Raw genomic sequence first — 26,754 nt, 5'->3', positions numbered from 1 at the left:
AAAACAGAGCCATACACAATGAACACTCCACTGGTTACATTTTAATAGTTAATTAAATCTGTTTTTGTTTTTATTTGAAGCTGCTGCTGCAAAAAATCAGGAGCTGCTGATAGTGATCACAGACCTAGTGTACTTCTGAATGCATGGGGGTCATTAAAGGCTTGCTAGGCCACATCTTATTTATATTAGTTCCCAGCTGATGAAGGGGCATCCACCCATACCACACACTAAGATATGATCTAAGCTAATTTCAAAGTATTCTACATTTAAAAGTGAACATTTGCCAAAATGACCCCACTTGTCTGCTAGTGAAAAAGTGAACTTAGCACATACTGACTTCTGAATGGCAACTAGGGCATCTGTGTTCAATTTTATAACAGGTAGAAGCATTTACTCATTGCACTTGTAAACAAATGTGAATTAATAAATGGTAGTTTGGGTAAACCTTTTTTGTTACTTCCACTGTGTCTTCAGGCACCTGCACTTGAGTTACACACACACACACACACACACACGCAAATACTCAGATTTCAGAAAAATAGTGTAAAATTAATGTATGTAGTGTTTTTCCAAGTTTGTACCCACCACACTTGTTGGTTATCCGAGGACAGGATTTTCCTCATTGTTCACTGCTTTTTTAATCTACAAATGTTTTAATAAAAGCAGGATGGATTTTTTCTTTTGTTCTGTACTTGTTAGCAAAATAAAGTACATTTAATTCAAATGTGAAGGAAGTGTAATTTAATTAGAAGATGCAATATGCATGTCTGTTTTTTCTTGATTAACGGGATTATCAGCTTGTTTCACTCAACTAGAAAGAAAAGGCTAGGAGAACTCTTTGTATTGACATATACCTCTCTGTATTGACAAAATACTCAACACTTTTTAAAAAGTTACATTTCTACAAATTCTAAAAATGACACTGCATATCTAAATGGCAAGTTTCATTTTAAAACGTCTGTGGAAAAGTGACAATTTAAAAAACCAGACTCATAAAAATTACAAGCACTTGTGCTAGTTTTAGTTTCATTCCAATACCTACTCATTTAAACCAGTGAATTGTTCTGTCATTTCAGGACCTTCTTTAATAGGTTAGCTTTTAGAGTTGTATAGCTGATGCACACCCTTGCATTTCATTATCCTGTTCCTGCTAATCTTCCATCACCATTCTAGAGAAGATAAAAGGTGAAAGTGTTTATATTTCAATGAAAATACACACTTAATGAGAAAAATATATCTGAAAAGTACTTAATACTTTAGGTTCTCATTCAGGTCTATTACTTTTATCCCCAGTTAAAGTAAAATACATACTGTACTGAGGGGAAAAAAGACTTAACTCAGAGCTGAAAGATAGGCTGGCTTAACAGTTTTCTTCACCACATTTACTAGTAAGAGATATGGATTTAAACTGTGATCCTGTTAAAGGAGGTGGATGAGGGGGAAAAAGTCAACTCTAAATGAATGAGGTAATTTCATACATTCAATAGTGTAAATAAATACAAGTACAGTTTTACAGGAACATGAGCATAAGTTTAAGGGTTTTATTATCAAAGTCTTGTAAAACAATTTCAGAAACTGTACATCAACATGGCACAGACTGTAGCCCACTTTTGTTTTTACCTGCACAAAAGTAAAAGCTCTGAAACGTCTTTAACTAAGAAAACAGCTCGTCTAACTACTTTGCATAACATGGAATCACTGTGTGCATAAGATTACTATTGCAGTGACAGTAAACACATTTATTAGTTTATACAACTTGAGATCAAGTAAAAAGTACATTATCAAGTAGACTTGCTTTTAAAAGCATACAAAGGTCAATTTTAAAATGCACTACCTCTTTTTGCAACATGTTTAGCTCATGAACAAATATAAAATAAAAATAAAAAATTGGGTGATGAAAACTGCACAAAGCAACTTCTACTCATTGGGCACTGGACAAGTCAGGAGACTTTGCATTATTACATCAGAAAATTTGACCTCCCAGACCCAAGAAAAGAAGTTAGGAATTAAACTATACCTCTCTCCACTGCCTGAGATGGATTTTAAATTGACTGAGTAAAAAGCCATCAAAAAAGGTTAGTGCATTTTAACCTTGTCAAAATGAAACAAAACCCACCCACCCACCCCCAAAATAGCCACATGGCTAAAAAGATTATCTACTTATATCAGAATGCTTATTTCCAGATGTAACTATGAATATTAATTTTGTGTAGCCACACTTAAGACCCTTAAAAAGATCCATCATATGTTGTAAAATTTTCTTAGAACATTTAGGATGTTTCTGCCACAATTAACATGCAATCAGTGCATTCCCTATACTGCTCTATTACTGCAATGAATCAAACTCTAGAAACACTATCATAAGTGAGCCAATTTACTAAAGGAGATCATACAACATAAACAACCCATGCCTGCTGTAGATGCATGCAGCTTTTCACTTTTGCTTGAAGCAGCACCAAGTTAGTAAGACCTACTTGGCTACTCAAACCAATTTGGCCATAGCAAGAATGGCAACCAAAGTACCTCTCACTATAAACCTTTTGATGTAAATTAATATCAGGAGCTTTACAACCATTTATAGATTAGAGCTGTATACATCTAGATTTAGGATTAACAAGTACAGCATAAAAGAATCACACAGGAATGACACTGATGCATGTCTGCAGCTGCATTCACTGCAAAGGCAATATTCAGTCACTCATATCCATGTCTTCTTCATGATGATCATCCCCATTTACTTTGGATTCTCTTGCTGAATCTCCACTTCCCTTATCCACTGGTGATTCCTTTATTTTGGGGGAAGCAGAATCTGCTACTTTCTTTTCTTCCTTTTTCTCTTTCTCGCTGTCATATCCTTGTTCTTCTTCATCATAATCCCTTGTGACCTGCTTTGCCGAGATGAAAAAGTAAAAGTAAAACTTGCCTCAAGGTTCTTATGGGTTTAAGGTTAATACTACACCAAAGGCAGTGAAACTAAACAAGTTTTTAAACATACTTTTACGTCTTTGTCACTCTCTGATTTTCTTTCCCGATCCTTCTCTTTGTCTTTGCTTTTTTTCTTCTTGCTCGTTGACCGCTCTCTCTCATCTCTGCTTCTCTCTTTGTCTTTATCCTTCTTCTTTTCCTTTTTATGTCTAAGATGACAGTAAAGTACCTTGCTCAATCTTCGCACATTGCAAAAACTAAGGTTAAGACTTTACTGTAATTCCCTCACACAGAACCAGCCCCTCATGCTAAAATCCTAGTTTAAACCAGAAGCCACCAAACTCACAAAACATCAGTTCGGCCAAGGTTAACTATTTCTTTAAAATACAGTCACATCCAGCCAACTCCCTATCGCAGCTCAAAGCAAGAGGGGGTGGTGAAAAGACAGTGTGGGGAATTTTCTAAACAGGACAAGGCAGGAAATTAAGTTTATTTTCAGAATGCAACACACCCCTTCCACACATTTATTAGTGCCAGAACATCAATCATCAAAAATCAGGACTTCCCTCTCATGGAGAATTTACAGCAGAGTTCAAGAAATTCCTTGGTTGAAAAGGATAAAACTATACCCTCCACTATAGCTCAAAGATTCCAGGCACCAGAACTCCCCAGATACTCCTTTGAAAATTAGAGCTACAGAGCACCTGAACTCAAAGGCCTGCTAGCACACTGACCTTCTTGGAGATGGGGACCGAGACAGTTTTCTTTTAGGGGACCTGGGCTTTTTAGGTGACCTTGTTCCACTCCTGCTTCTTCTGCGCCGTCGTTCTCTGTAGGCATTAAAAGGTAACAATTCAAAAACATCTCGAAGTCGAAGTGTTTCAACTATAGAATTTATATTAACTTAAATATATTTGTACTGGCACATATCTACAATCTAAAGGAGCATTGCTCTACAGAGACACTCCTGCTTGTTTTTACCAAAATGACACATTTACTATTAGCAGCACTGCAAAGCCACTGCAGCTGTTGATATGCAGCACAAGCTGCCCTCTATTCTACTTCCACTATCATGAAATAAATTGTCATCTAAAATGGTGTAGCAGTCAGACAAAAACAGCTTGATTTTCAGCTATCATGTAGATTTTTCAATAAGAAAATGGTTTTGTTTCATAAACATCCATTTTAACAAGGAAGGAGCAGAAATCTATTTTCAGAGACCAACTAATACCTTCTTAGCACTTAAAACTTATTTGAGGCACTTCATTCCCCTCTTTGTAAGTCTAGGGACATCTCTCTCTCGCACACGTTAATTTAAGAGGTGTTTTATTTGAAAGTACATTTTCTCCTATTATTCTTTTATATGTGGACAAAATAAATGCAGGTATGTTCCTGTAGTTTTCAAGCTGTCACAGTAAACAATCTCTGAATTGACATTTTCAAGAGTCCAGAAGCACTCTCTGAGTGTGTTAATTTAAGGTTGGTATTTTTTCCTTGTGTATGAGTTTTACAGTAAAAAAACCCCAAACAAACAAAGAGATGTGCCTAGATCAATAAGGCGTTGCACATATTTCTTTAAATGCTCCAGGTAAGACCGAGTCTCTGTTTCACTTTCCTTGAAGTGGGAGCTGCGGGTACTTTGATAAATGGGCTATGGTGGTCTTGTTGAAACAGCTCCTGTAAATCTCTGTAACCCTAGTTGAAGTGCTAATTCATAACCTATAGCAACACTCTGCAGCAAATTACTGATTTCTTCAGAGGTGAAAGAGGATAATTGTCACAATGATATGACAAACCAGGTTAGAAACTTTTACACCAATACCACTATATTCTATCCTTGAAACTCAAGACTAAGAATGACCCAAGTTCTGGTACCTGCTTGTGCTTCTAGATCGTCTGGTTGTGCTGTAGCTTTTTGGTGGAGTTTTAGAACGTTTCTTTTCTTTCTCTTCCTTCTTTTTATCCCTTGAAAGGCAATGAAATGTTACATATTCAAAATCAGTCCGTTTCAGAGACAAATATTTGCATGTCACAAGAATAGGAAATAATACCAGATAATCACAACTCTCAAGACATTTTACAGCACAAATTGATTGTCTCTCTCCACTGTGAAACTTATTAGTGAGAAAGAGAAAGCAAAGAGGGACAATTACTGAAATAGCAGAACAGCTATTTTAATTGTTCCTGAGACATCCAAGAAGAAATTACCAAGCTTAGATGCTAAAAGTTACAACTTATTTTTAAATGTAATAAGCATCCACAGCTCCCATTGAAACTAATGGGAGCTGGATGTTTTCAGCATCTATGAAAATGAGGCCACATTTGAGTGCCTAAATACATATTCAGAGATGTCTTAACTTTGGGCATCACTGCAGAATCCAAACCTACTCTTATAAAGATACTTCCTCAAAGACATGCAAAGTTAAATTATACAAAAATGCTATTTGTTTAAACCTTGTCAGTGCTATGCTTCAGTACCTAGCACTGTTAAGATCTCCAATTTGTGGCACAGTAATAAAAACTACTTGGTAGTATTTGATGACTGGTTATTTTCTTTAACAGAAGTTAAATTACATATATTTCAGAATTAACAATTGGATTTCTAGCTAATTTTAGAAGTCGTAAGAGGGAATTACTTGGTTTTGGATGCGCTCCTAGACCTTCTGCCTCTCTCTCTGGAATGAGATCTCCTCCTTCTTGGACTTTTAGATCGCCGCCTGCTTCTTGACTTTGAATGTGACCTCCTCCTTGATCTGCTTCTTGATCGTCTATCAAACAACGCATTAGCCACAGGATTACAAAAATATATTTGACCTAGACATACAGACTATTAGTTAAATGCTGTCAGTGCATACAGAAAAAATAAAGAAGATGGACCCCATAAAGTCATGCCCAGAAAGGCCACAACAGAAAAGCAAGTGCCACAAAGTACAGACGATGAGTGAGTGATGGAAACCTCTATCAGCTATGCAACATTATTTACTTTGGTATTCAAGTACACACTTATGGTGGCAGAAGAAAACTGATAGGGTGGCAAGGAAGTTTTGGAGGAATTATTTGAAATGGAGAAAGTGAATGCATGCCACATACTGATCAGCTGTAGGAGCAGCATAGAAGGCATGGTGATGAGAGCGAGGGGAAAAAATATTGGGTAAAGCATGTTGGTAGGCAGATCAGAGATGAAAGCAGCAGTCGAACACTGCAGATCTGAAGGTGGGAACAAGCTGAAACTTGATGTAGAAGATTTAGGGGACCCAGCTGCGTAGTATGAAGACTGGAGGGACATAATTAGCATGACCTAACTGTGGTAAGAACCGAGAGGCCAGAGACATTGTATTGGAACACCTAAAATATCCTGGTTTTCCATTTAATCAGTCAAAACAGTCTAAAAAAAAAAAAAAAAACCCTAAGTATTTAAAACACTAGTATATGGAGTAAAATTTGCTGTTTACCAGGAGCAAACAGCCCAGTGGAATATGCATTCAGTATAAGAAAGTGTTTCTGGAGTGAAGACAGAGTCAAATGAGTGTATATATTAATTTTTTTTTTTTTTAACTAAAAGTGAATGTTTCTGAAAATATCCACTTTGAGATCATAGAATCTAGTCCAGTCCCCTGCACTCATGGCAGAACTAAGTATTATCTAAGCCAATCCTGACCTGTCTAACCTGCTCTGAAAAAAATCTCCAATGATGGAGATTCCACAATCTCCCTGGCAATTTATTCTGGCGCTTAAATACCCTGACAGTTAGGAAGTTTTTCCTGATGTCCAATCTAAACCTTCCTTGCTGCAATTTAAGCCCACTGCTTCTTGTCCTATCAATTTTTCTCCCTCCTCCTTGTAACAACCTTTTATATACTTGAAAACAGTTATGTCCCTTCTCATTCTTCTCTTTTCCAGACTAAACAAACCCATTTTTTTCAATCTTCCCTCATAGGTCATGTTTTCTAGACCTTTAATCATTTTTGTTGCCCTTCTCTGGACTTTCTGCAATTTGTCCACATCTTTCCTGAAGTGTGGTGCCCAGAACTGGACACAATACTCCAGTTGAGGCCTAATCAGTGCGGAGTAGAGCAGAAGAATTACATCTTGTATCTTGTTTACAACACTCCTGGTAATACATCGCAGAATGATGTTCTGTTTTTGTTTTTTTTTGCAACAGTTACACTGTTCACTCATATTTAGCTTATAGTCCACTATGACCCCCAGATCATCGCTTTCCACAGTACTCCTTCCTAGGCAGTCATTTCCCATTTTGTATGTATGCAACTGATTGTTCCTTCCTAAATGGAGTACTTTGCATTTGTCCTCATTGAATTTCATCCTATTTACTTCAGACCATTTCTCCAGTTTGTCCAGATCATTTTGAATTTTAATCCTAGCCTCCAAAGCACTTGCAGCCCCTTCCAGCTTGGTATCGTCCCCAAACTTTATAAGTGTACTCTCTATGCCATTATCCAAATCACGGATATTGAAGATATTGAACAGAACCAGACCCAGCACTGATCCCTGTGGGCCCCACTTGTTATGCCCATCCAACAATGACTGTGAACCACTGATAACTACTTTCTGGGAACAGTTTTTCAACCAGTTTTGCACCCACCTTATAGTAGCTTCATCTAGGTTGCATTTCCCTAGTTTATTTATGAGACGGTCATGTGAGACAGTATCAAATATGTACGTATCATTGTTGAATCAGAAGCTGGCAGCAGTGGCACCAGCACATATAATTTGTGTGTGTCTGATTTTGAAAACATGGTCAACCTTAAAAAGAGAACGCTGCAGAAATCTAGATATGTGATTACCAGAGCATAGATTATACAACTAAGGATGAAAAGTGAAAGGACAGATTTAAAGAAGTACAAATTGATATTACTTTGCAGTATAAAGGACACAGTGGTAGGATGAGTAAAAACATCAAGATTGGCCAAACGATAGAATAGGTTATTTGTTGACAGCAATGAAGAGGGAAGGGTTTGGGATTGGGGAAGATTAATGCAATCGATTTTTAAGTTGCATTGACTGGAGGTAAAATAACTTGGAATTAAGATTATAAACATCATGTAATAGCGTGGCAGGAGCAGCACCCCCATGGGGACCTTTCAAGTGCCCTAACTTGGGTCTCCCAGGCAAAGAAATGAGTCCCCCCTTCTGGTGACGCTGTAGTAGGGCTCTGGCCCACAAATTAATTGTCCCTTCAGTCTTATCCCACTGGGGGTGGGGGGAGGAGCAGGTGGAGGGGCACTGAGACCCAAAACAATTCCAAATCAAAAAGCAAACCCAAGTCAATTGTGGGCCATCCCCCAGTCTTCCAGTGGGGCACCCTGCCCTTCCCTTCAGGCCTGTCTCCCAGTCTCTTATCTACAATTTTTGAGAAGTCGTCTGCTTCAGAGATAAAATGTGCTATTTATTATGTATTTTGATGCGCTGAATTCAAATATGACAATTAAAACAACTGATTGGCTACTGTTTCTAAGATATTTAAGTTTTTACATTTTATGTCTATGTATATTGTGTAGATAGTAGGGTTTTAATCATAAATTGTAAACCTAGGTCTTTTCATGTGTTTATGGTTGCTTTACATGATAATATTTCACCTGTCCTGTTTATGTAACACTTTAAAAATCAGCAAAAGGGTTATATAAATAAGATTTATTATGAAACAAAAGGCAAAAATCTATTCTGTACATAGTTTAGTCCTATCCAGTGTCTACTAGGCGCTTCTTGGCTTGTCTCTTGTATTCATTAAATGGAGCATCTCTTGTCACCGTCCAGCAATAGTCTGGAAGCATTGATGGGCTTCATTTGCCCTGATAGCATTTCTCCATTGTTGCAGTGTCCTGGTGAAATCGCTCGCCGTGCTCGTCGCTCACTGCTCCGCAGTTCGGTGGAAAAAAATCTAGATGAGTGTGCAAAAAAATGTATCTTTAGTGACATGTTGCAACCAAGGCTTTTGTATGCCTTGAGGAGGTTTTCCACCAACAACCTGTAGTTGTCTGCCTTGTTGTTTCAGAGAAAATGTATTGCCACTAACTGGAAGGCTTTCCATGCTGTCTTTTCCTTGCCAGGCAGTGCATGGTCAAATGCATCATCTCAAAGAAGTTCACGAATCTGAGGACCAACAAAGACACCTTCCTTTATCTTAGCTTCACTTAACCTTGGAAATTTTCCACGGAGGTACTTGAAAGCTGCTTGTGTTTTGTCAATGGCCTTGACAAAGTTCTTCATCAGACCCAGCTTGATGTGTAAGGGTGGTAACAAAATCTTCCTTGATTCAACAAGTGGTGGATGCTGAACACTTTTCCTCCCAGGCTCCAATGACTGTTGGAGTGGCCAATCTTTCTTGATGTAGTGGGAATCTCTTGCACGACTATCCCATTCGCAGAGGAAACAGCAGTACTTTGGGTATCTAGTCTGCAGACCAAGCAAGAGAGCAACAACCTTCAAATTGCCACAAAGCTGCCTCTGATGTTGGTCATAGTTTATGCACCTCAAAAGTTGTTTCATGTTGTCATAGGTTTCCTTCATATGGACCAACTGGAATTGATGGCAAAACATTGCCATTATGCAGTAAAACAGCTTTAAGACTTGTCTTCGATGAATCAGTGAACAGTCTCCACTCATCTGGATCGTGAACGATGTTGAGGGCTGCCATCACACCATCGATGTTGTTGTAGGCTACAAGATCACCTTCCATGAAGAAGAATGGGACAAGATCCTTTTGACGGTCATGGAACATGGAAACCCTAACATCACCTGCCAGGAGATTCCACTGCTGTAGTCTGGAGCCCAACAGCTCTGCCTTACTCCTGGGTAGTTCCAAATCCCTGACAAGGTCATTCAGTTCACCTTGTGTTATGAGGTGTGGTTCAGAGGAGGAGGATGGGAGAAAATGTGGGTCCTGTGACATTGATGGTTCAGGACCAGAAGTTTCATCCTCTTCCTCGTCTGACTCAAGTGAGAATGATTCTGGTGCATCAGGAACCGGCAGTCCTTCTCCGTGGGGTACTGAAGTAACAATTGCTGGTATGATCTGTTGGCTCTCTCCAAATCATTGGCACTGCAAAAGACATAGATTGCCTTTTCCTGTTCAACCACTGGCGAAGATTTGTTGCACAAGTGTTGCAGCATATGTGTGGGGCCCACCTCTTGTCCTGATCTCCAATTTTGCAGCCAAAATAAAGGTGATAGGTTTTCTTAACCATAGTGGTTATACTGTGCTTTTGTGATGCAAGTCACTTCACCACAAACATAGCAGAAGTTATCTGCACTGTTCACACAAGTACGAGGCATCTCTGCTCACTTTGGCTAAACAGAAATGTGTCCCTTTGCAAAATCAAACACTGACAAATAAGAGCATGACACTATGATTTCTAGAGCTGGTATAGGGCAATTTGTTCAGCAGAGTGATGTAAGCTTCATTATGATTGCATCATTCATGACTTCTAGGAATAACATGATGCAATTCATATCATGTATGACACAATACCAGCTTCAGATTGCATCATTCATTGTTTTGCCTAAAAAGCAAGTACTGTACAAACCCAGTCATAGATTTATTCATAGATCCAGTCAAAGATGTATTTTAGTCATTTCTGGTTTAAATTGAGATCCCTTCCCTTTATAACTCACTTATCCTCTGCCATTCCCAAGTCAAGGGTCGTATATACTGACCCAATAGCATATCTTGAAAACTAGAGCCAATCAACTATTTTAAGCATCATTTTCGTTCTCAGTGACCCAGAATTAGTAAAGTTTGACTACATTTAATTCAGAAGCATTTTGGCTGTAGAGCAGTGTTACTCATGCATTGCCTGTTTGAGGTTAAATGCTCCTCCAGCTAGCAGACCTGTCCTTCCACAGCTCTTCAGGCTGAGAGGCAGAGCTCCATCCTTCTTGCTGACCAGCCAGGCTCTATCCTTTTATTCCTCCTCCAGGCTTGGCACTGGGTGCAGATATAGCGCAAGGTAGCTAGCTGAGCCCATAGGCTCTCCTTAACTCTTTCTCTGCTGGTGTGGGCCTTTCTATCCCATCCCACCTCATACACCCCGATACCCTTTTGGGTACCTCCCCCCCACCAGCTCTCCCCTCTCCCAAGAAAAACAATCAATCAGAATTTGGGTGATGTGCTGGATGTGGAAGGAGAAGGGCTTGAGAGATAGATACCATCTCATAATTTGGGGCTGGGTATCTTTCATGGCGTGGAGCCAATGTAGCAGGGCATGGTTGCTAACTAAAGTGAAATTATTGCTAAGAAAGTAGCATAACAGCGAGTCCATGGTCCACTTCACTGACTACGTCTCTTTCTTGATTATGGAATAGGCTCTCTCTATTGGGAAGAATTTCCAACTAAGGTAGAAGATGGGGGTGTTCTTCATATTCCATCAACTGGGATAAGATAGCCTCGAGTCCCACATCAGAGGTATTGCTCTGTAGTGGGAATTTCCTGGTGAAGTTGCAGCTATACAAGACAGGCTCTCAGAAGAGGTGAGCCCAATGGGTTTGAAAGGCCTTTTCACAAATGTTGGTCCACTGGAATTTCTTCGGGCTATTGGTTTTAATGAGATCCATGAGGGAGGCTGCAATGGCCAAGAAGTCAGTAATAAACTGTTGGTGGTATCATGCCAGCCTTAGGAAACTGTGTACCTGTTTCTTTGAGGTTGGTGAGAAGCATGTCTGTAGGGCCTGGACCTTATCCACAAGGGTTTCACCTTGACCTACATCCAGTACACACTGGGGAAGGGCATCTCATTTTTGCCAGATGACATTTAGTAGGGTTTGAAGTGAGGCCAGCCACCCTCGGGGACAGGAGCACAGCAGTTACATGTTTCAGATGGTCTTCACAAGTCTGACTACAGATTACAATAGCATCAAGGTATGCAGCAGCATGTTATGGGGCTGGAGGACCTGGTCCATTAACCTTCTGAACATGGCTGCGGGCTCATGGAATCCAAAAAGCAAATCCAGAATTGAAAAGAAGCCAAAAGAGGAAGCAAGGCTGTTTTTAAACCAGGTCTCAGGCATGAGGGTAATGTACCTCATCTAGCCAATCAAGAATTAGTCAACACATGGGTATGGGATTGTGGACTTTCTTGGACTCAGTGTTCTGGTTCAGTCTAGATGTGATGGGCGATCAGATAAGTTTATCTGGGCTGCATAGAAAAAACAGCGGAGTAGAAGGCAGTGACCAACTGGTGGGGCTGGACCCTCTGTTCTGGATTGTCATTACTCCTGATTTTGATCATCCCAGCCCTCAAGACTGCAGTGGCTTGTGGGACTAATTTGGTCTCCAGCGGGTAGGGGGCTATGAACAAGGCTTTCCATAGCTTTAAAAGATTCATGGGGTAAACTGTGAATCTGTGTCTGTCTGGTTGCTGGATTTTGAAATTCACAGGCTCCACTTGTTGTATCACCTCATAAGGCCCCTGACAGCAGCTTTGATTCCACACTGGAAACAACACCTGGAGGTGGATCCCTTTATGACTAGATGCTCCCTGCTTGATCTGGGCACCTAGGAGATTCTTGCTGGCAAATGAGCCTAGAACTTCAGGCTTCTCTTGAAGGCTAAGGACACACTGTACCACAATGTCAGCTTGAGGTGACCGTTCTCCCCACATTTTCTGAATGAGATGCAGAATCCCTCATGCTGGTCTCCCACATAATAGTTCAAATGTTGGGAAGCTGGTGGAAGATTGTGGAACTTCACATGGTCCCAGAGGCAGATATCCATAGCTACGAACCTTCTCAGCATATTCTTTAGCAACCTGTTAAAGTGTTCCATTAGCCCATCTCTGTGGGGAGAGTGGATAGACATTCAGAGAGTCTTCATTTTCACAACTGGACATACTTGCTTCATTGTCTGGGCAATGAGGTTTGTACTCAAGTCCATTATAATTTCCCATGGAACCCAACCCAGGCAAAGATCTTCAAAAGTTCAGAAGCAGCTACTCTAGGCATTCACGGAGCACACAAGTATGGGGTTCAGGATACCAGGTGGCACAGTCTACAAGCACCAGATTTTACTGGTAGCTTGCAGCGCACTTACCGGGGCCAACTACGTTCATTCCAATACATTCAAAGGGTATGCTTATGAGTGGCGGGGAACCACTGTCCAGAGTGCTGTGAGCTGGCACAGGAAGCACAAAAGTTGGGGAAGTCCATATACACTGCAAGCAAAAAAACAAACACAAACACACACACACACACACACACACACACACACCAGGCTAGAATTCGAGCCAGTGTTTTTTCCATCCCATGGTGCCCATGAAGGGTCTGGTGTGGGCCAGCCGTATGACCTCCCTCTGGTAGGATCTGGGCACCAGAAGCTGGGTTCTGATTTCCTTGGTCTGGTAGTCTCTCAAGGTGAAATAGGTGGTTGGCCTTCTCTCAAAATGAGGAAAGCTTCATCTTGTCAAGGTTCCACCAATTCCTCACTGACAACCATCACTTGGGTATAGGGTCAGCTCAGCATGTCATCAGCTTTCCACACTTCAATGAGGTTGAAAAATTTGTTATGATCTCAAACTCGGGGGAAGGAAGGGTCTCCAAGTTGGGATCATATTGGGCCTTGCTCTGTTTGGCTGTTGCCAATTTGGGTGGAAGTCTCTTCTCCAGGAGCAGGAACATCTCCCACACCAGATTGACTGGGGTGTGTGGAATTGGGGAGACTTGTTGCTCAGAAAAAGGTCCCAAAGATTCCTTCATCAGATCCCTGAACTATTCCCAATCTCAGCCATTAATAACTGGATAGGCAAGGGATGGGCCAATCATTATGCTCCCCCACAGTTAGATTAACTTGGACATTCATGTCCCTGTGTACATATTGTAGAAGCAGAGTTCCCCAGGGTGATCCAGGATTTGGGACCACCAAGCTCAACATCAGGATTGAGAATATGCTGAGTCCAAAAGACTCACCATTTCTGTCCCATTCCCCCCTTATGGGGGTGATCAACTTCATAAGGCTTTGATCTTCAAGCATGTGCTCCCACTATCCAGATATGCCAAAGCTGCAATCTTGGGACCAATGCCCAGGACAGCCATACCAAAACGCAAACGTTTTGGGCTTTGTTGCTGTGATCAGCGCCACCTGCAATCCCTGAAAAGTCCCCTCTGAGTGGGGTCCCCCTACTTCAGTTTCCATGGTGGTTCCCTTCTTAAGGCCAGGCAGGCTGGTGGTTTCTTGAACTGGGACCCAGGTCAACAGCTCCAGACCTTTGGTCCAGGCTATCCAAGGTCCCTGCAACACACAGGACCTCACCTCATGAGTCCTGGTGAGGGGTCAGCAGGGTGGAACCCCTGCCAAGATGTCAGCCTCTGTGGCCAGCTCTCTCATTTGCCTGTGCTCATCCCTTGGCTCCAGCAGGCCCATAGCAGATCATCATCATGGGGATCTTGGTTGTCAAATAATACTTCATGAGGCAAAGGGTGTCAGTCATTGCCTCAGGTTGATGCTGTCGGATCCAGTCTTTTCCCTCGGGGGAGAGAGTGGAGAGGGGGAGTATCTGGGTGAACGGTGAGTAAAATTATCTCTACCACCTGGGCTCATGTCTTCATCTCAGGTCTCAGCCATCTCCAACACAAATCTCATAGCTTTTGGGCAACTGGAGGGAGCCCTGCTCTCAGAGGATACTAGTCAGAACATCTCTTCTGAGACATCAAGAGCATTGTGGATGGCCACTCTGACATGTGCATAAGCTCAGGCAGTAAAAGGGTCTAAAGTACATAAACCATTTGCACTCTCCAATTTAAGTACAGGGCAAGCAAATCTGCCTGCTGTTCAAGGGGTCAACGAGCTGCTGTGACTACCTGTTCAAAGATTTTTGAGGAACGCATTGGTGTCACTATTAGGCCCTATCTTTGTTCCTGACAGGAACAGGGTCTGCCACTGGGTCTAGGCTTGCTGGTACCACTGTAGTGGCTGCCTGAATTATGGTTACCAATTGTTGTACCAGCTGCTGCTGTTGGGCTGCTAGATCGCAGGATTAACTGCTCCTGCTGGTTGGCCATTTGCTGGAAGAGTTACTGTTGAGCATTCTGCTCAGCCATTCACTTCAGCAGCTAATCCATATGCATCCAGCTATGGGGGCCGGTGGCATTTGTTTAGGGTTCCTCCTTTTTTAAGGTTTGACCAGCTCCCTTCCACAGAAAGAAGGTCGTTGCCTGCATTCTTCATCAAATCCATATAGCATGGCGAGAGCAGCACCCTCTTGGGGACCTTCTAGGCACCATAACACAGCCACAGGTCTTAGGAGAGGGGCGGGGAGGGGGGAGGAAGTCTCCACCTCCGTGTCCATTGTCGCAGGGTCCAGCCCACCAGCTAATTGTCCTTTCTGTCTTATACCCCTTGGGGCGCAGGGGGGTAAGGAAAGCACTCAGACGCCAAAAGTGCCCAAACAAAAAGAAAGCCCAACTCAATACTGGGCATCCCCCAGACATCCAGTGGGCACCCCATCCTTCCCTTCAGACTTATCTCCCAGTCTCTTACTTGTGTGCTGCTTGCTCCTGGGGTCTAACTGCTCCTCTCCAGCGACTGCTCCATCTAGCAGGCCTGTCCTGCTACAGCTCTGCAGGCAAAGCTCCCTTCAGGTTGAGCTCTGTCCCTCCTTCCTGACCAACTAGCCAGCAACTGAGCTAGGTTCTCTCCTTTTATTCCCTCTCCAGGCTTGGCACTGGCTAAAGGTATAGCAGGGTGGGGCTAGATGAGACCACAGGCTCTCCTTAACCCTTTTTCTGTTGGTGTGGGGCATCTGCCCCACCACAAAGGGTGAGAAAAAAAATGTTTCAGTAGACGCTCCTAAGGCTACGAGCAAGTTGCCAGTGCACCTCTTGGTGCTGTAAAGTACAGGACTATCTGTGCTACAATGTCACTTTCCAATCCATGTTCCCAAGCTCTCTACATGAGCAGGGCTTCAACCACTTTCATACTCTGCACTGGTCCTGGTGGTCAACTTAGCTCCACTAAAAAGATTTGCTTTTTTCTCTATTTATACCCAAGCTTAACGTTTTAAACAGATTTTTGAAGGAACTGTGTAAGGCACTTATTTCTGTTAATACTTATGGAGTGAGAAATCTAACCTGTGCCTAGAAGTAGATGGAGTTCTCCGCCTTCTTGATCGTGATCGTGATCTTGAATGCCTTCGTTTTTCATCTTTTTTATCTGAAATTAAGAAGGGGAAACATTAGTACAAGGAAAAAAGTGGTATCTATCTTTAAGGAGACCCATAAAAGGAAGTAAGTGTATCTCTGCACCCTCTTCAGACATCATAAAGAAGCAAAAGAAAGCTTGAAAAGTTGTTTTTTGGTGGTGGTTTTTTTTGTTTGTTTTGTTTTAAATATCAGAAATTCAAGTCTGGTCTAGCGTGTTCTTGGAAGATGCTATGGAGAACTAGTAGACTATGACATATCATGCAACTTGATTTAGAGGGGAAGTGATTTTTATTCATACTAGTGAAAACTTTTGTTCACATCTGCTCAACTCAAGCATTTAGCTGTGGGAAGAAAAACTTGTTATGTTAAAGTTTCCGCATTCCCACCCCTTCACCTAAGGGCTGAGAAACCCAACTCACTGCTTTGGATCCTTAAAAGAGAGTCCTAGAACAGAAATCAAGATGACTAGAGTTAACATTTCTGATCAACGGAGCTTCTCTCAAGTTCCCTTCTCTCCCAAAATACATTTAAAGCATTCAGACTTCTTTAACCCATTGTAAAGCAAAAAAGAAAAAAGGGCACGACCACATTCTTTCACCTTTGCAGGTCACATTTCAGGTTTATTGTGTGTCAATTTTGAATTTGAAAATGAATTGGCCCACTTCTCCCCGAAACAGAATTTTTATCCCAAATTATGACAAATGGCCTCCTCTCCTTTTTTTGCTACTTCCTAATCTGGTCACATAAACACTAGCAATCACTGAGAATAGCACACTTTACTGACAACCATGTGATCGGACCACCTGATATTTTCAATAAAAAACTTGAAGCAGAAGTGGCTATAGCAACTTTTCTAGAATTCATTCTGGGGGTGATTTAGGCATTTCATCATCTTCAATCAAATGCACTTTGATAAATGATGCGTCTCATTCACTAATTCATTCTCCAGAGCACTCTTCCAGCATAGAATAATATAGAATAATAATTGTGTGGTCTAACTGAGCTCCAGGAGAATCATTCAGACACTTTGAAGGATCTTCTGCAGTGAGAGAGAGAGACACTTTGCAATTAAAAATTAACCCATTAATGAAATAAGGAAGTATGAAAACTATGTTTTACAGTTTATAAGCCCTTTTTAGTGGCTATATTGCCAAAATTGTGTTTAACCAAATATTTAAAAGTAGTTCAATTACCTGGCTCTATGGCTGCAGAAATCAGTGATTGTGCTTCTCTTACTCTTTTCATAGCTTCCTCTATTTCTTTACTGGAGGTATCCGATTTCAGACTTGGTGAGACAAGACCTGCAGCTACATGGTTCAACCTGGAACAAGCCATTAAGTGAAGTGAAAATTAAATTTCAGATTCAAAAAAATTGACTTTTTAAAAAAATACTGGCCTAGACTGGGCAGACTGCAACTTGCCCGGAAGTAAGGGGCAAGCGTTGGTGAACTCCTCTTGGATTAGCCCAAGAAGGAGATTGCAGCTCTGAATCAAACTCCCTCCTGGTCTCACCACTGCTTGGGGGAGTCACATGTACTGGTTCGATTACCCGATGAAGCATATGCTGGTGTAACTACATTGCTCCTTCCCCTACTCACAGGGGTGGGCAGGGAAGAAACGGAGAGAGGATGGATGGACATCACATGTAGCAAGCTCCACAAAGCTGCTCTGTGCTGGAAGCGGTGATGCAGGGTACCAGAACATGGGACAGCTTACATCCTCTTATTCCCTTGGCCCAGTGTACCACTATCCAGACCACAAGTAGTAAGGGGTCCATTTATTGTCTTGTATAGATACTGGTTGCCAATGTTACCTCTCAAATATTTTTGAAAAGGCAGAAATTTTTATTCTGATCAGCTGAAAGGGTAAATCCTTAGAGGAAAAGTAAACTAATTTGACCTCTAGAACACAGGATTCCATTTTAACTTCTTGTTTTTAGAAGTCAACTTGTACACTAACAGACTTGCTCGTAGCTAATGTTTTAAAAGGATTAAAGTGACTGCACCACACGTTTCTTTACATAAAGGGCATGGAGTAATGAAAAACCTGAATTCCTCTCGCTACCAAATTAGGAGAGAAACAGTCTTGGATGCTTAGTGCTAGGGTGAACCATCTTTCCCCCCTCCCCTCACCCCAGGTGGTTTCCACAGGAAGCCAGTTTCCTCCAGTCTTTATTTAGCCAGGTATGGGAAATGGGTCAGTATTGAGTGACATGAGACATTACCCTCAAGATTAAGTGCACGCCAATATAAATCTAAGTACTGAAAGCTATCACTTGCACTTACTTTGGATCCACTGTGCTCATAAGCTTTAGTAGCTGATCTGCCGCAAGAGACTGTGAAGAGACATTTTAAAACATGTTGAAAAGCATGAAATTTGCTTTAACACATTAACAGGTTAATCACCATGCCTGAATGCACATGGATTGTAGCTAAAAACAAGAGCACAAAGTGCTTACAGTTGAGAAATTTTTCACTTGACCACAGCTCAAAGAGCAAGGGTTAATCAGCCAAAGTGCCTGCTTTGTTTTTAATCCTTGTTTTTGTGAAATCTGTTGACTGCCCCATCCCAGAAGGTGAACTGTTTTTCAGTCAAGAGCGTGTGAATCTAAATGCTCTCCTTTCAATATATGCCAGTCAATAGCATCTTTCCAGAAAAGGAATAAGGCACTTTCTTTGTTGACCATTCGTAGTGTTTACAATTTATCTTCTAATTGTCTTAGGCAGAGGGCTCGCCCACCCACCTGTCCATTCAGCGTGCCTGTTTTTACATTTGCAGTACAATACTCTCAATCCTCCAAGCAGGAGCACTAACAAAGTGTCTTTTTTCCTATAGATTTTCTCTAACCCACCCATAAATTTAAACTTTCCTGCTCTTACTTAAGAATATCCAGAAGATACTACAGTCAAACCTGTACATAAGGCCACTTGCTACCTACTATCACTTGATAGCACAAATGGTGTATTAACAACCTGCAAATCTCCTCCATAATAACTCACTAGTTCGTAGGTGGCCACTTGCAGAACTATCCAACTTGTGTTGTAATCAACCTGCTAAGCATCCAGAAAGGACAGCTACTTAAAAATGAAAGATTTTTCCAGTGTTTAGTTAAATTGTTTAAATATTTTATGTTAAATTGCTTATTTTAGTTACAAGACAAAGTGCCCAGCCAATGCATAAGCGAAGCTTGTCCAAATGGTCTGTTTCTTATGCTGCATTAAAAGGACACTTGCTATAATGGCCAAGAAACGTGGAGTCTGCATGATGACCATTACTTAAGTGGTTCAGGTACTAACAGAATATTATTGTAACTGTTTCACTCTGATTTAAGACAACAGTGTCAAAGAAATCCTACGGTGTATTATAAAAAAAAATTAAGATGGAGAGATTATTTCTAAATCTATGGATTTAAAAAGCTGTCTAATCTTTGCTTGGGATGTTTAGCACTGAACATGTTTGTAGTGGTCTATCAACTCAATGCTTTTTTCAAACTATATTTTACATATGATTTTAGCATCTGATCTCTCAAAATCTGATAGAGTTGTATATATGACCTTACTACGGGGGGGAATTCTGTGCCACTGTGCAATGCAGAATTTTGCAGAAATTAATGTTGTGCGCGCATAATTTCTTTCCCCCCCACAGAAATGGGCTGTAGTGCTGCTGGCCACCACTAAGGGCCGCTGAACCCAGCGGAGCCCACCTTGCCCACAGAAAACAAGGCCGAGGGGAAGGTGAGAGAGCTAGAGGGTTCCTGGCAGCTGCAGCTCCCCGCATGCCCTGAGGGAAGGAGAGGGCAGAGTGCAGGAAACTCCACAGAAGTCTGAGACTGAGTTTCAGGCTGTTTCTTCCTCTGGATCCCTGGGCTCTAGGAGGGCAGGGGGACGAATGTCTGGGCTGGGGGGGCGCTGCTGGGCTCTGGGAGGGAGGAGGTTTGGGTGCATTGGCAGGGGGGGGCAAAGAAACAGTAATTAGGTTGTCATAGTAGTTTCTTTAACCTTCTACTCCTGGGGCAATTTGTGTGTCTCTGTATTGTTACAGACATACTTGCTGACAGATATTTTGAAATAAATTACCAAAATAATTGAAAATGGCATTATTATAAAGTGTTTTGACACATAAAATTTGCAGAATTTTAAAATATTTTGTGCAGAATTTTTAATTTTTTGGCACAGAATTCCCCCAGGAGTCTGACTTACACCACTTGAACACTGGTGTTCCAAGTTTTCAGTTGGAATCAACCACTGGGTTTTAGAGACAGTAATTCTTTAGTATACATTCTCAAGTGACAGGATTAAATTAGAAAAGAAGCAAGATTGCAAAAGGATTTTTAAGGTGTACTATCAAACTGCTAGGCCCATAAACAAATGCACTATATCATATGAAAGATGGGATTAATTTCTACAAATTATTGGACCTTAAAACTACGCCAAATGTTGGTCCCTTGCTATAGCAGTATTTTTTTTTTTTTTAGTACTGGTTCAGGAATAAATATAGCAAGTCCTGGACCTTCAATTGGTCAATTAATATACTGGTGGATCACAATCTACTGATCACAGTCTAAAAGTCTGCCAGAGATGGGAAAAGAATAAAAAGTCACTTATATACCTGAGAGTTTAAGTTTGCTCCAGGAAGCCCAAGAGCAGCTAGGGCAGGATCAAGAGCAGGAGCTCCCAAAGCAGCTAAAGGAACAGCACCAATCTAGAACACAGATGATGATTAAAAAACAGGCATTGGCACAGTACAATCCCTTTAACACTACCACATCACCTCCTAATTTAAACTCAATCTAGCAATCATGTACATTAATATACCCTTTAGCAAAAATGCCAGTAAGAACACTTCACCTCTTTTATTTGTGTATTTGCAAACCGAAGCACATAGAAGTTTATACTACAGGAATTCTAGGGGGTGAGGAAGATTCCCTCCCATCCACCCCTGGCCCAAGGAAGTGGGAGGCAAACAACCAACCAAAAAGACTTTCCCACTATATTCCACACAAACAACTTAAAAGGACAGTCTTTTCCAAAAAAAGTGACTAAAAATATCACTGTATGGTTCTGTGTTTATTGCCTCACTTTCTATAGCAAATATGCTCAGATTACAATTAAAAAGGCAATTTTAACAGCCAGATTACAAACTCTACCAGGATTCTTTCCGTCCCATTCATCATGCCTAATAAAAGGTTCTGAAGGTGATATTATACCTTCAGAAATACCTGTGCAAACTGACTGATCAGATGTAAGCCATTAGAATTTAGTAAACAACTGCAGATGCTGCAAAGGAAGGAACGGAATCCATTTCACTATTTTAGTGGCAGTGGGTCTGCAATGCTAGCCAAAGTAAAAGGCAGTTTTAAAAATACACAACCCCTTCCCCACATTCTCACTGAAGTGAGCAATTATGACCGAATACAGATTTGCACAGTAAGTATGTACCTTCCCTCCCCCTTTAAAGGCATACAAGGAATACTCAAACAGATTCTATGAAAACAATAATGTAATTCTGAAACATGCCTACTGAAGTTATATACCCAACTCCCACAGCAAAATCAATGGAAGCCGGGCACCTAACTCCTTTAGATGCTTTTGAAAATCCATACCAGCCATTATAGTTTCTGAGAAAGCCTAAATAATCATACAAGAAAATCTATTAACTAAATTCCAAAGTAAAGTGCATTTCAGATTGGCACAATTAAAGTTAAGGATCTGTGTACAATATACACATTTTCAAGAATGTACACAAACCATTTTAAAAGAAACTAACCCTTCAAACAATAACTGTATTTAAAGCCAGTTCTGGACCAAGTTATTTAATGCTTTTAACATAAAGAGATAGAACTGAGAACTTGCCCCAACAGAATAAGATAAGATCTTCCGAATAATTTAATCTCAAACTCTTCTTTCCCGTGGTTAGGAGTCATTAAAGAAATTATAGAGGCTACCAGAAGCACTAATTAAATTTCTGAGCATGCTTGTAAAAACCCAGTCTCCCCACTAACAACCTGCCACCGTTATACCATACAGTTCATCATGGCACATGACTGATTTGCAGTGTGGTTACAGTGTTTAACTAAATCACTACAATGATCAATAGTGTTAAATCTCTTCTTGCCATCTAAGCCCATTTGCCCAAGTGCATTAATATAGTAAATGAAGGTCTTAGAAATACTGTACATATTTTGCTTCACTCCAAGCAAATGAAAACCTACCTGAGAAAGTGGGTTGGGAGTAGGCAGGAGACCACCTCCAGGCAGCAGACCTGCCACAGCATTAGCTGGTGCCAAAAGAGATAAAGCCTTAGTCTCATCAGGAATAATTCCTGCAGAGAAATAGCCTTGCATTAGAATATATTCTCTCTCAAGGTCAGAAAACACACAAATACACCCAGAAAATGTCTCCCTGATACACCACCTGAGTTTGTTGAAAGTACTTATGTTGGCTAAAATATAAAGCTTGATTTCTATTAATATTTATCATTAAATTTTATGTCAGAATGAAACTTCAATGTGTGAAAATTTGACTGTTCCTTTTTCTCTACAAATGGTTAAGTTTCTAGCGTAAAAAATAGCACAATACACACTACTTTTTTGTTAACACTGCCAAGATTTCATCACCTGTACTCGATTTTTAAGTCATGAACCAAACGTAAGCAAGCACAGTCGGTTCTCCAGGGGTGTGCTCTCAACTTTCAAAAGCTGTTTTATGAACAACGACTCGTGTCGGCTGCTTCACTATAAAGCACACAGAAAAATCAAGATACACAAGACAAAAAAAGTTTGATTTAGGGGTTAATAATATGGTACAGTTCACTATGATTTTTTACACCTACCATACAAATTTTGTAAAAAATTAAGAGAAGGTAAGGAAATATTTTGTTGAATAAAGCGTAGGGCTTTTGCTGACTCATCAAATGAATATGAAAGTGTCTGCAGATCTCCAAATACACGCTCTGTGTGTATATAAAATATATTGTGGCACATTCCTTACCTGTCCAGTAAAATGCGTATGTTCCATTATGTGCCACGCTTACTGTACCAAGAATGCTGCTACATATTGCCATTTCAGAAAAAACTTCTGGCCCAAACTCTTGTAGACAACTAAGACAAGTGTGGCTGATTTTACTGCCTATTCTGCACACAGAACAATCTTATTAAGGGTCCTACTACGAAACAAATATGTATGTAGATAATTTTTATTCTATCCAACAGCAAAAGCCCTATACAGATGGATTAATCTGTTAATGTGCCCAAGCCCCCAAAACGAGAGTTCAATAATACAATTTTACTATATATTTGCAAATACCAGTAGTGTTTATGTAATACATATTGAGAAACTGCATCTCATCATAAAACATACAATATGTACAGGGCACTTAAGAGAAACTGGATAAGCTGCAGAAGAAAACTGTTGGGTGGTATTTTCAGCAGGGCCTGGTATATAGTTCAGGCTGAACCAGGGAAAAGAACTGTAAAACACAACAACAAAAAAGAAAAACCACTGTTAAATAAAGGTAATGGTTCCTTCCACCTATACTGAGAAGTGCCGATAATATAAACAAATGTATAATACACAGCACTGTTATCTTGCTTGTGTCATTGAGCGGTCATCAATTTAGATACCAAAAGTTATGGAGGGAGAGGGGGGGAAAAGGTCATTTAGATATAGGGCATTAATGCATCAATATATTAACATACCTATAGAGATTAGGGGTAATTTTGCATGCAAAATTATGTCTCAGAGGATATTATAAATTATATCTACACATTTCAAATTAGTGCAAATACAACATTTCTGGCATCTAAATACAACTCCTCTGACTTATCTTGAGACACCTCATAGAAGATCTGCATCCATTAAAAAAAAAGTCATGCATCTGATCCTCTTTTTTTTTTTTTTTTTTTTTTTTAAGTATTTAGAAATAAATAAAACTACAATTTAAAAAAAAAAAAGCAATGAGGCCCCTCACCAGTTAATTTTCATGCGGCAAAGTTTTTTTTTACTGCTGCTTTGTTAGAACCAAGAAATACTGCTTGAATGTGTAGAAATGAAAGAAAAAGAAACAGACAAAAGAAACAAACATTTACTAAAGAACCTAAATAACCCCCCAACCATCTTTAAATATTACCATTCCTTCCAAATCTAGGAATATCACAGTGAAAATAAAATTAATACTATGCCTTACCGTAGACTTTGTGTATAGGTCTAACACACAAAGCAACAGCCAACACCAAAAATGTCAGTAAAAGCTAAAACTGGACTGCAATTGTGATATAGGGGACTATTATCTGTGCAGTGTAATAATTAACATTTACTTTAGTGATGAACAACATTAATATAGAATATCACAATAGAAAGTATAAAGTATTGGGCTCCAGTTCAGCAGACTACTTAAGCATGTGCCTAGCTTTAAGCACGTGAGTAGTCTTGCTGATTTCAAGTACCTTCCTGTACTGTGCTTAAGTACCTTGTTGAATTGGGGTCCTACTGATAAATATTAAGAGAAAACTGTATTTCAAGTATAAAACCAAACATTTTATTACAAAAATAAAGGACTTAAATTTAATTTGAAAACAGCAGGCTGTACTGTGATATGCCATATCATGTCCAGAATTTTGAATCTCCAGAACTACACACAAGATGCTGCTCATCCCACAAGAAACTCCTTGTTCAAAATAGGCCAACTAAAATGCTAGTATTTGTTTAACTTGTAACATATAGTCTTTAGCACATTCTGAACTGAAACTATTGGGCAGATTTCTCTAAATGCCAAGTTTATCCACCATCAAGCAAATTGGTCAGTCATACTGACAAAGAGAATCACATTACCCATTGTAATTCAAATGTTGAATGTAAAGTTCTTAAAGAAGGGCCTATGAAATATTTAGATGCTATTGACAGAGATACTGTTATTATAGCATGCTTTAATAATATATAACTAAGAATAAGGAAGAAATTCCTTAAGATACCCTTTTTTGCACAGATCAGTGTAAACAAAAGCAACTACTTAGAAAGTATTCTGAAAAATGACTCAATTACAGATCATGCTACAAATTTTAAAGTAATTAAGTCTTAAATGTTTAATTTCTTTTAAAAATTTTCTTTTAACAAGAACCTATGACTGCTCACCAGCCCTGGAAGACAGCTGACAGAATTAAATTGCCTTGTCAAAAGTCTGAACAACATTGGCCTTATCTTAAATTTGATACTGTAACAGGACTTAATCCACAGAGATTTTACTCTATTCCAAAAGGATTTTAAGTAAAAATTTTAAGAGTAAACCAATAATCAGTATATTTGAAATAAATTGCTTCTAAAGCCTAGTAAAGTTTAATGAGACTTCTGTAAGAAGTGTGGTCTTCTCAGTATATTGTTTTAAAACAAGTTCCAAAAAACCTGCTCACTGTCTTTCAAATTACTGTAACACCCTAAAATGTAAAAAAAGAAGAGAAAATGTAGTTAACAAGTGGTTACACCAGGAAAACACTTGGGGACTTGAGTGCTTGCTGGCCTTTAGTTAATGTCTAGAATCCCCTGTAGCTGCAGAGGACCCACTGTGTTTCAGTCATCTGGAAGGGCTTTGCATTTGCCTTCTCCACTACAAAAATCACACACACAAATAACAGAGAGAAGAGTTTATTATTCAGTGAAATTCTATAAAATATAGCAAGCCTGAACAAGGAAACTTGGAATAAAATCTAACACCCAGTGCCCATTTGGCACCTCTTGGAAGATCTCACTTTCATCTTAAAGCATAATCATTCAAACCCTTGGTATACTGGAATTTACAAGGAGGGTGAATGTTTTTTTTTCCAGAGAAGTTGTCAACTAAATGAAGTAGAAAGGACATGGCAAAATAACTGCTAATCCACTCCCCCATTCACTCTCAAAGAGGGAGAAAAAACTTGCATGAGAAGATTATATAAAAATACATATCCTGAATAATTCATCTTTAAGGCAATGTTTCTTATGCATACAAGTCAGCATTTTTAAGTCTGGTTAGAAACATGTCTTAGGAACTCTGATGAATGAAAAGCATAATTTTCATAGAATTCTGCTTAAAAATATTCACACCTTAAACATAAGATTTTCTTATATAAAAGATTAACAGGAAAACTTCCAGCTTTCATCGTGTGTCAATAAAAAACAAAAATTTGCTTTAATGAAAGAACTAATAACAGCGTACCAAGGGTTTCAAAACATTAATATCTTAGATATTTTACAGGTTACCAAACCTCACTCTACTGAACTATACTGGGGTAGACTGCCATTTTAGGATGGCTTCATAGGTGATTAAACAATTCACAAACCTTCTGCATATGGTACGACTATCAACGCTCTGTCAACGAACACAGTGTTTGTCAGATGCTGGGCCACAACTGCTGAGTCAGGATCATGGAACTTTACAAAACAGACCCGTGATGAAACAGGCAAAGGAGAATCACTAAAAAAAACAAAAAACAAAAAAAAGTATTAGATACAAGATTAACCAAAAAAAAAAAAAAATCAGACAAATTCATTAAAGATACTTAAACATTTGCAATCTGTTCACTGTATTAAGTCTAAAGACTATATATTTGAATATAAAGCACAACATTTAAAAAAGTGGTGCAGTGTGGTTTCAATTTTGTACCAGTTCTTACTATTAAACTTTCCTTATCAATCATCACTGTTAATAACA

General features: G+C 39.8%; 1 protein-coding gene across 7 annotated transcripts in view; it reads right to left on the bottom strand.

Moving 5' to 3' along the window:
• Nucleotides 1-837: 837 nt before the first annotated feature.
• SRSF11 (serine and arginine rich splicing factor 11) overlaps nucleotides 838-26,754 on the bottom strand; it is a 37,163-nt gene continuing 11,246 nt past the window's right edge. For 3 of the 7 annotated variants that reach the window (XM_005285502.5, XM_065554040.1, XM_065554037.1), the window contains exons 2-12: nucleotides 26,384-26,517; nucleotides 22,286-22,395; nucleotides 20,683-20,775; nucleotides 18,360-18,409; nucleotides 17,268-17,395; nucleotides 16,003-16,084; nucleotides 5,562-5,693; nucleotides 4,801-4,890; nucleotides 3,660-3,755; nucleotides 2,996-3,134; nucleotides 1,528-2,888 (exon numbers count right to left, since the gene is read on the bottom strand). In XM_005285502.5, the coding sequence (XP_005285559.1) occupies nucleotides 2,691-2,888; nucleotides 2,996-3,134; nucleotides 3,660-3,755; nucleotides 4,801-4,890; nucleotides 5,562-5,693; nucleotides 16,003-16,084; nucleotides 17,268-17,395; nucleotides 18,360-18,409; nucleotides 20,683-20,775; nucleotides 22,286-22,395; nucleotides 26,384-26,517 (1,252 nt within the window). In that variant the 3' untranslated portion in view covers nucleotides 1,528-2,690. Of the gene's footprint in view, nucleotides 1,170-1,527; nucleotides 2,889-2,995; nucleotides 3,135-3,659; nucleotides 3,756-4,800; nucleotides 4,891-5,561; nucleotides 5,694-16,002; nucleotides 16,085-17,267; nucleotides 17,396-18,359; nucleotides 18,410-20,682; nucleotides 20,776-22,285; nucleotides 22,396-22,690; nucleotides 22,808-26,383; nucleotides 26,518-26,754 lie in introns of those variants that run through there. The other 4 variants (XM_005285503.5, XM_042851324.2, XM_065554038.1 and 1 more) reach the window with 3 other exon arrangements.

This window comes from Chrysemys picta, chromosome 8, assembly GCF_011386835.1.
Source record: "Chrysemys picta bellii isolate R12L10 chromosome 8, ASM1138683v2, whole genome shotgun sequence".
NCBI lineage: Eukaryota > Metazoa > Chordata > Testudines > Emydidae > Chrysemys > Chrysemys picta.
The sequence above is the reverse complement of the archived record's forward strand: the minus strand, read 5'-3'. Positions and strand labels throughout refer to the sequence as shown.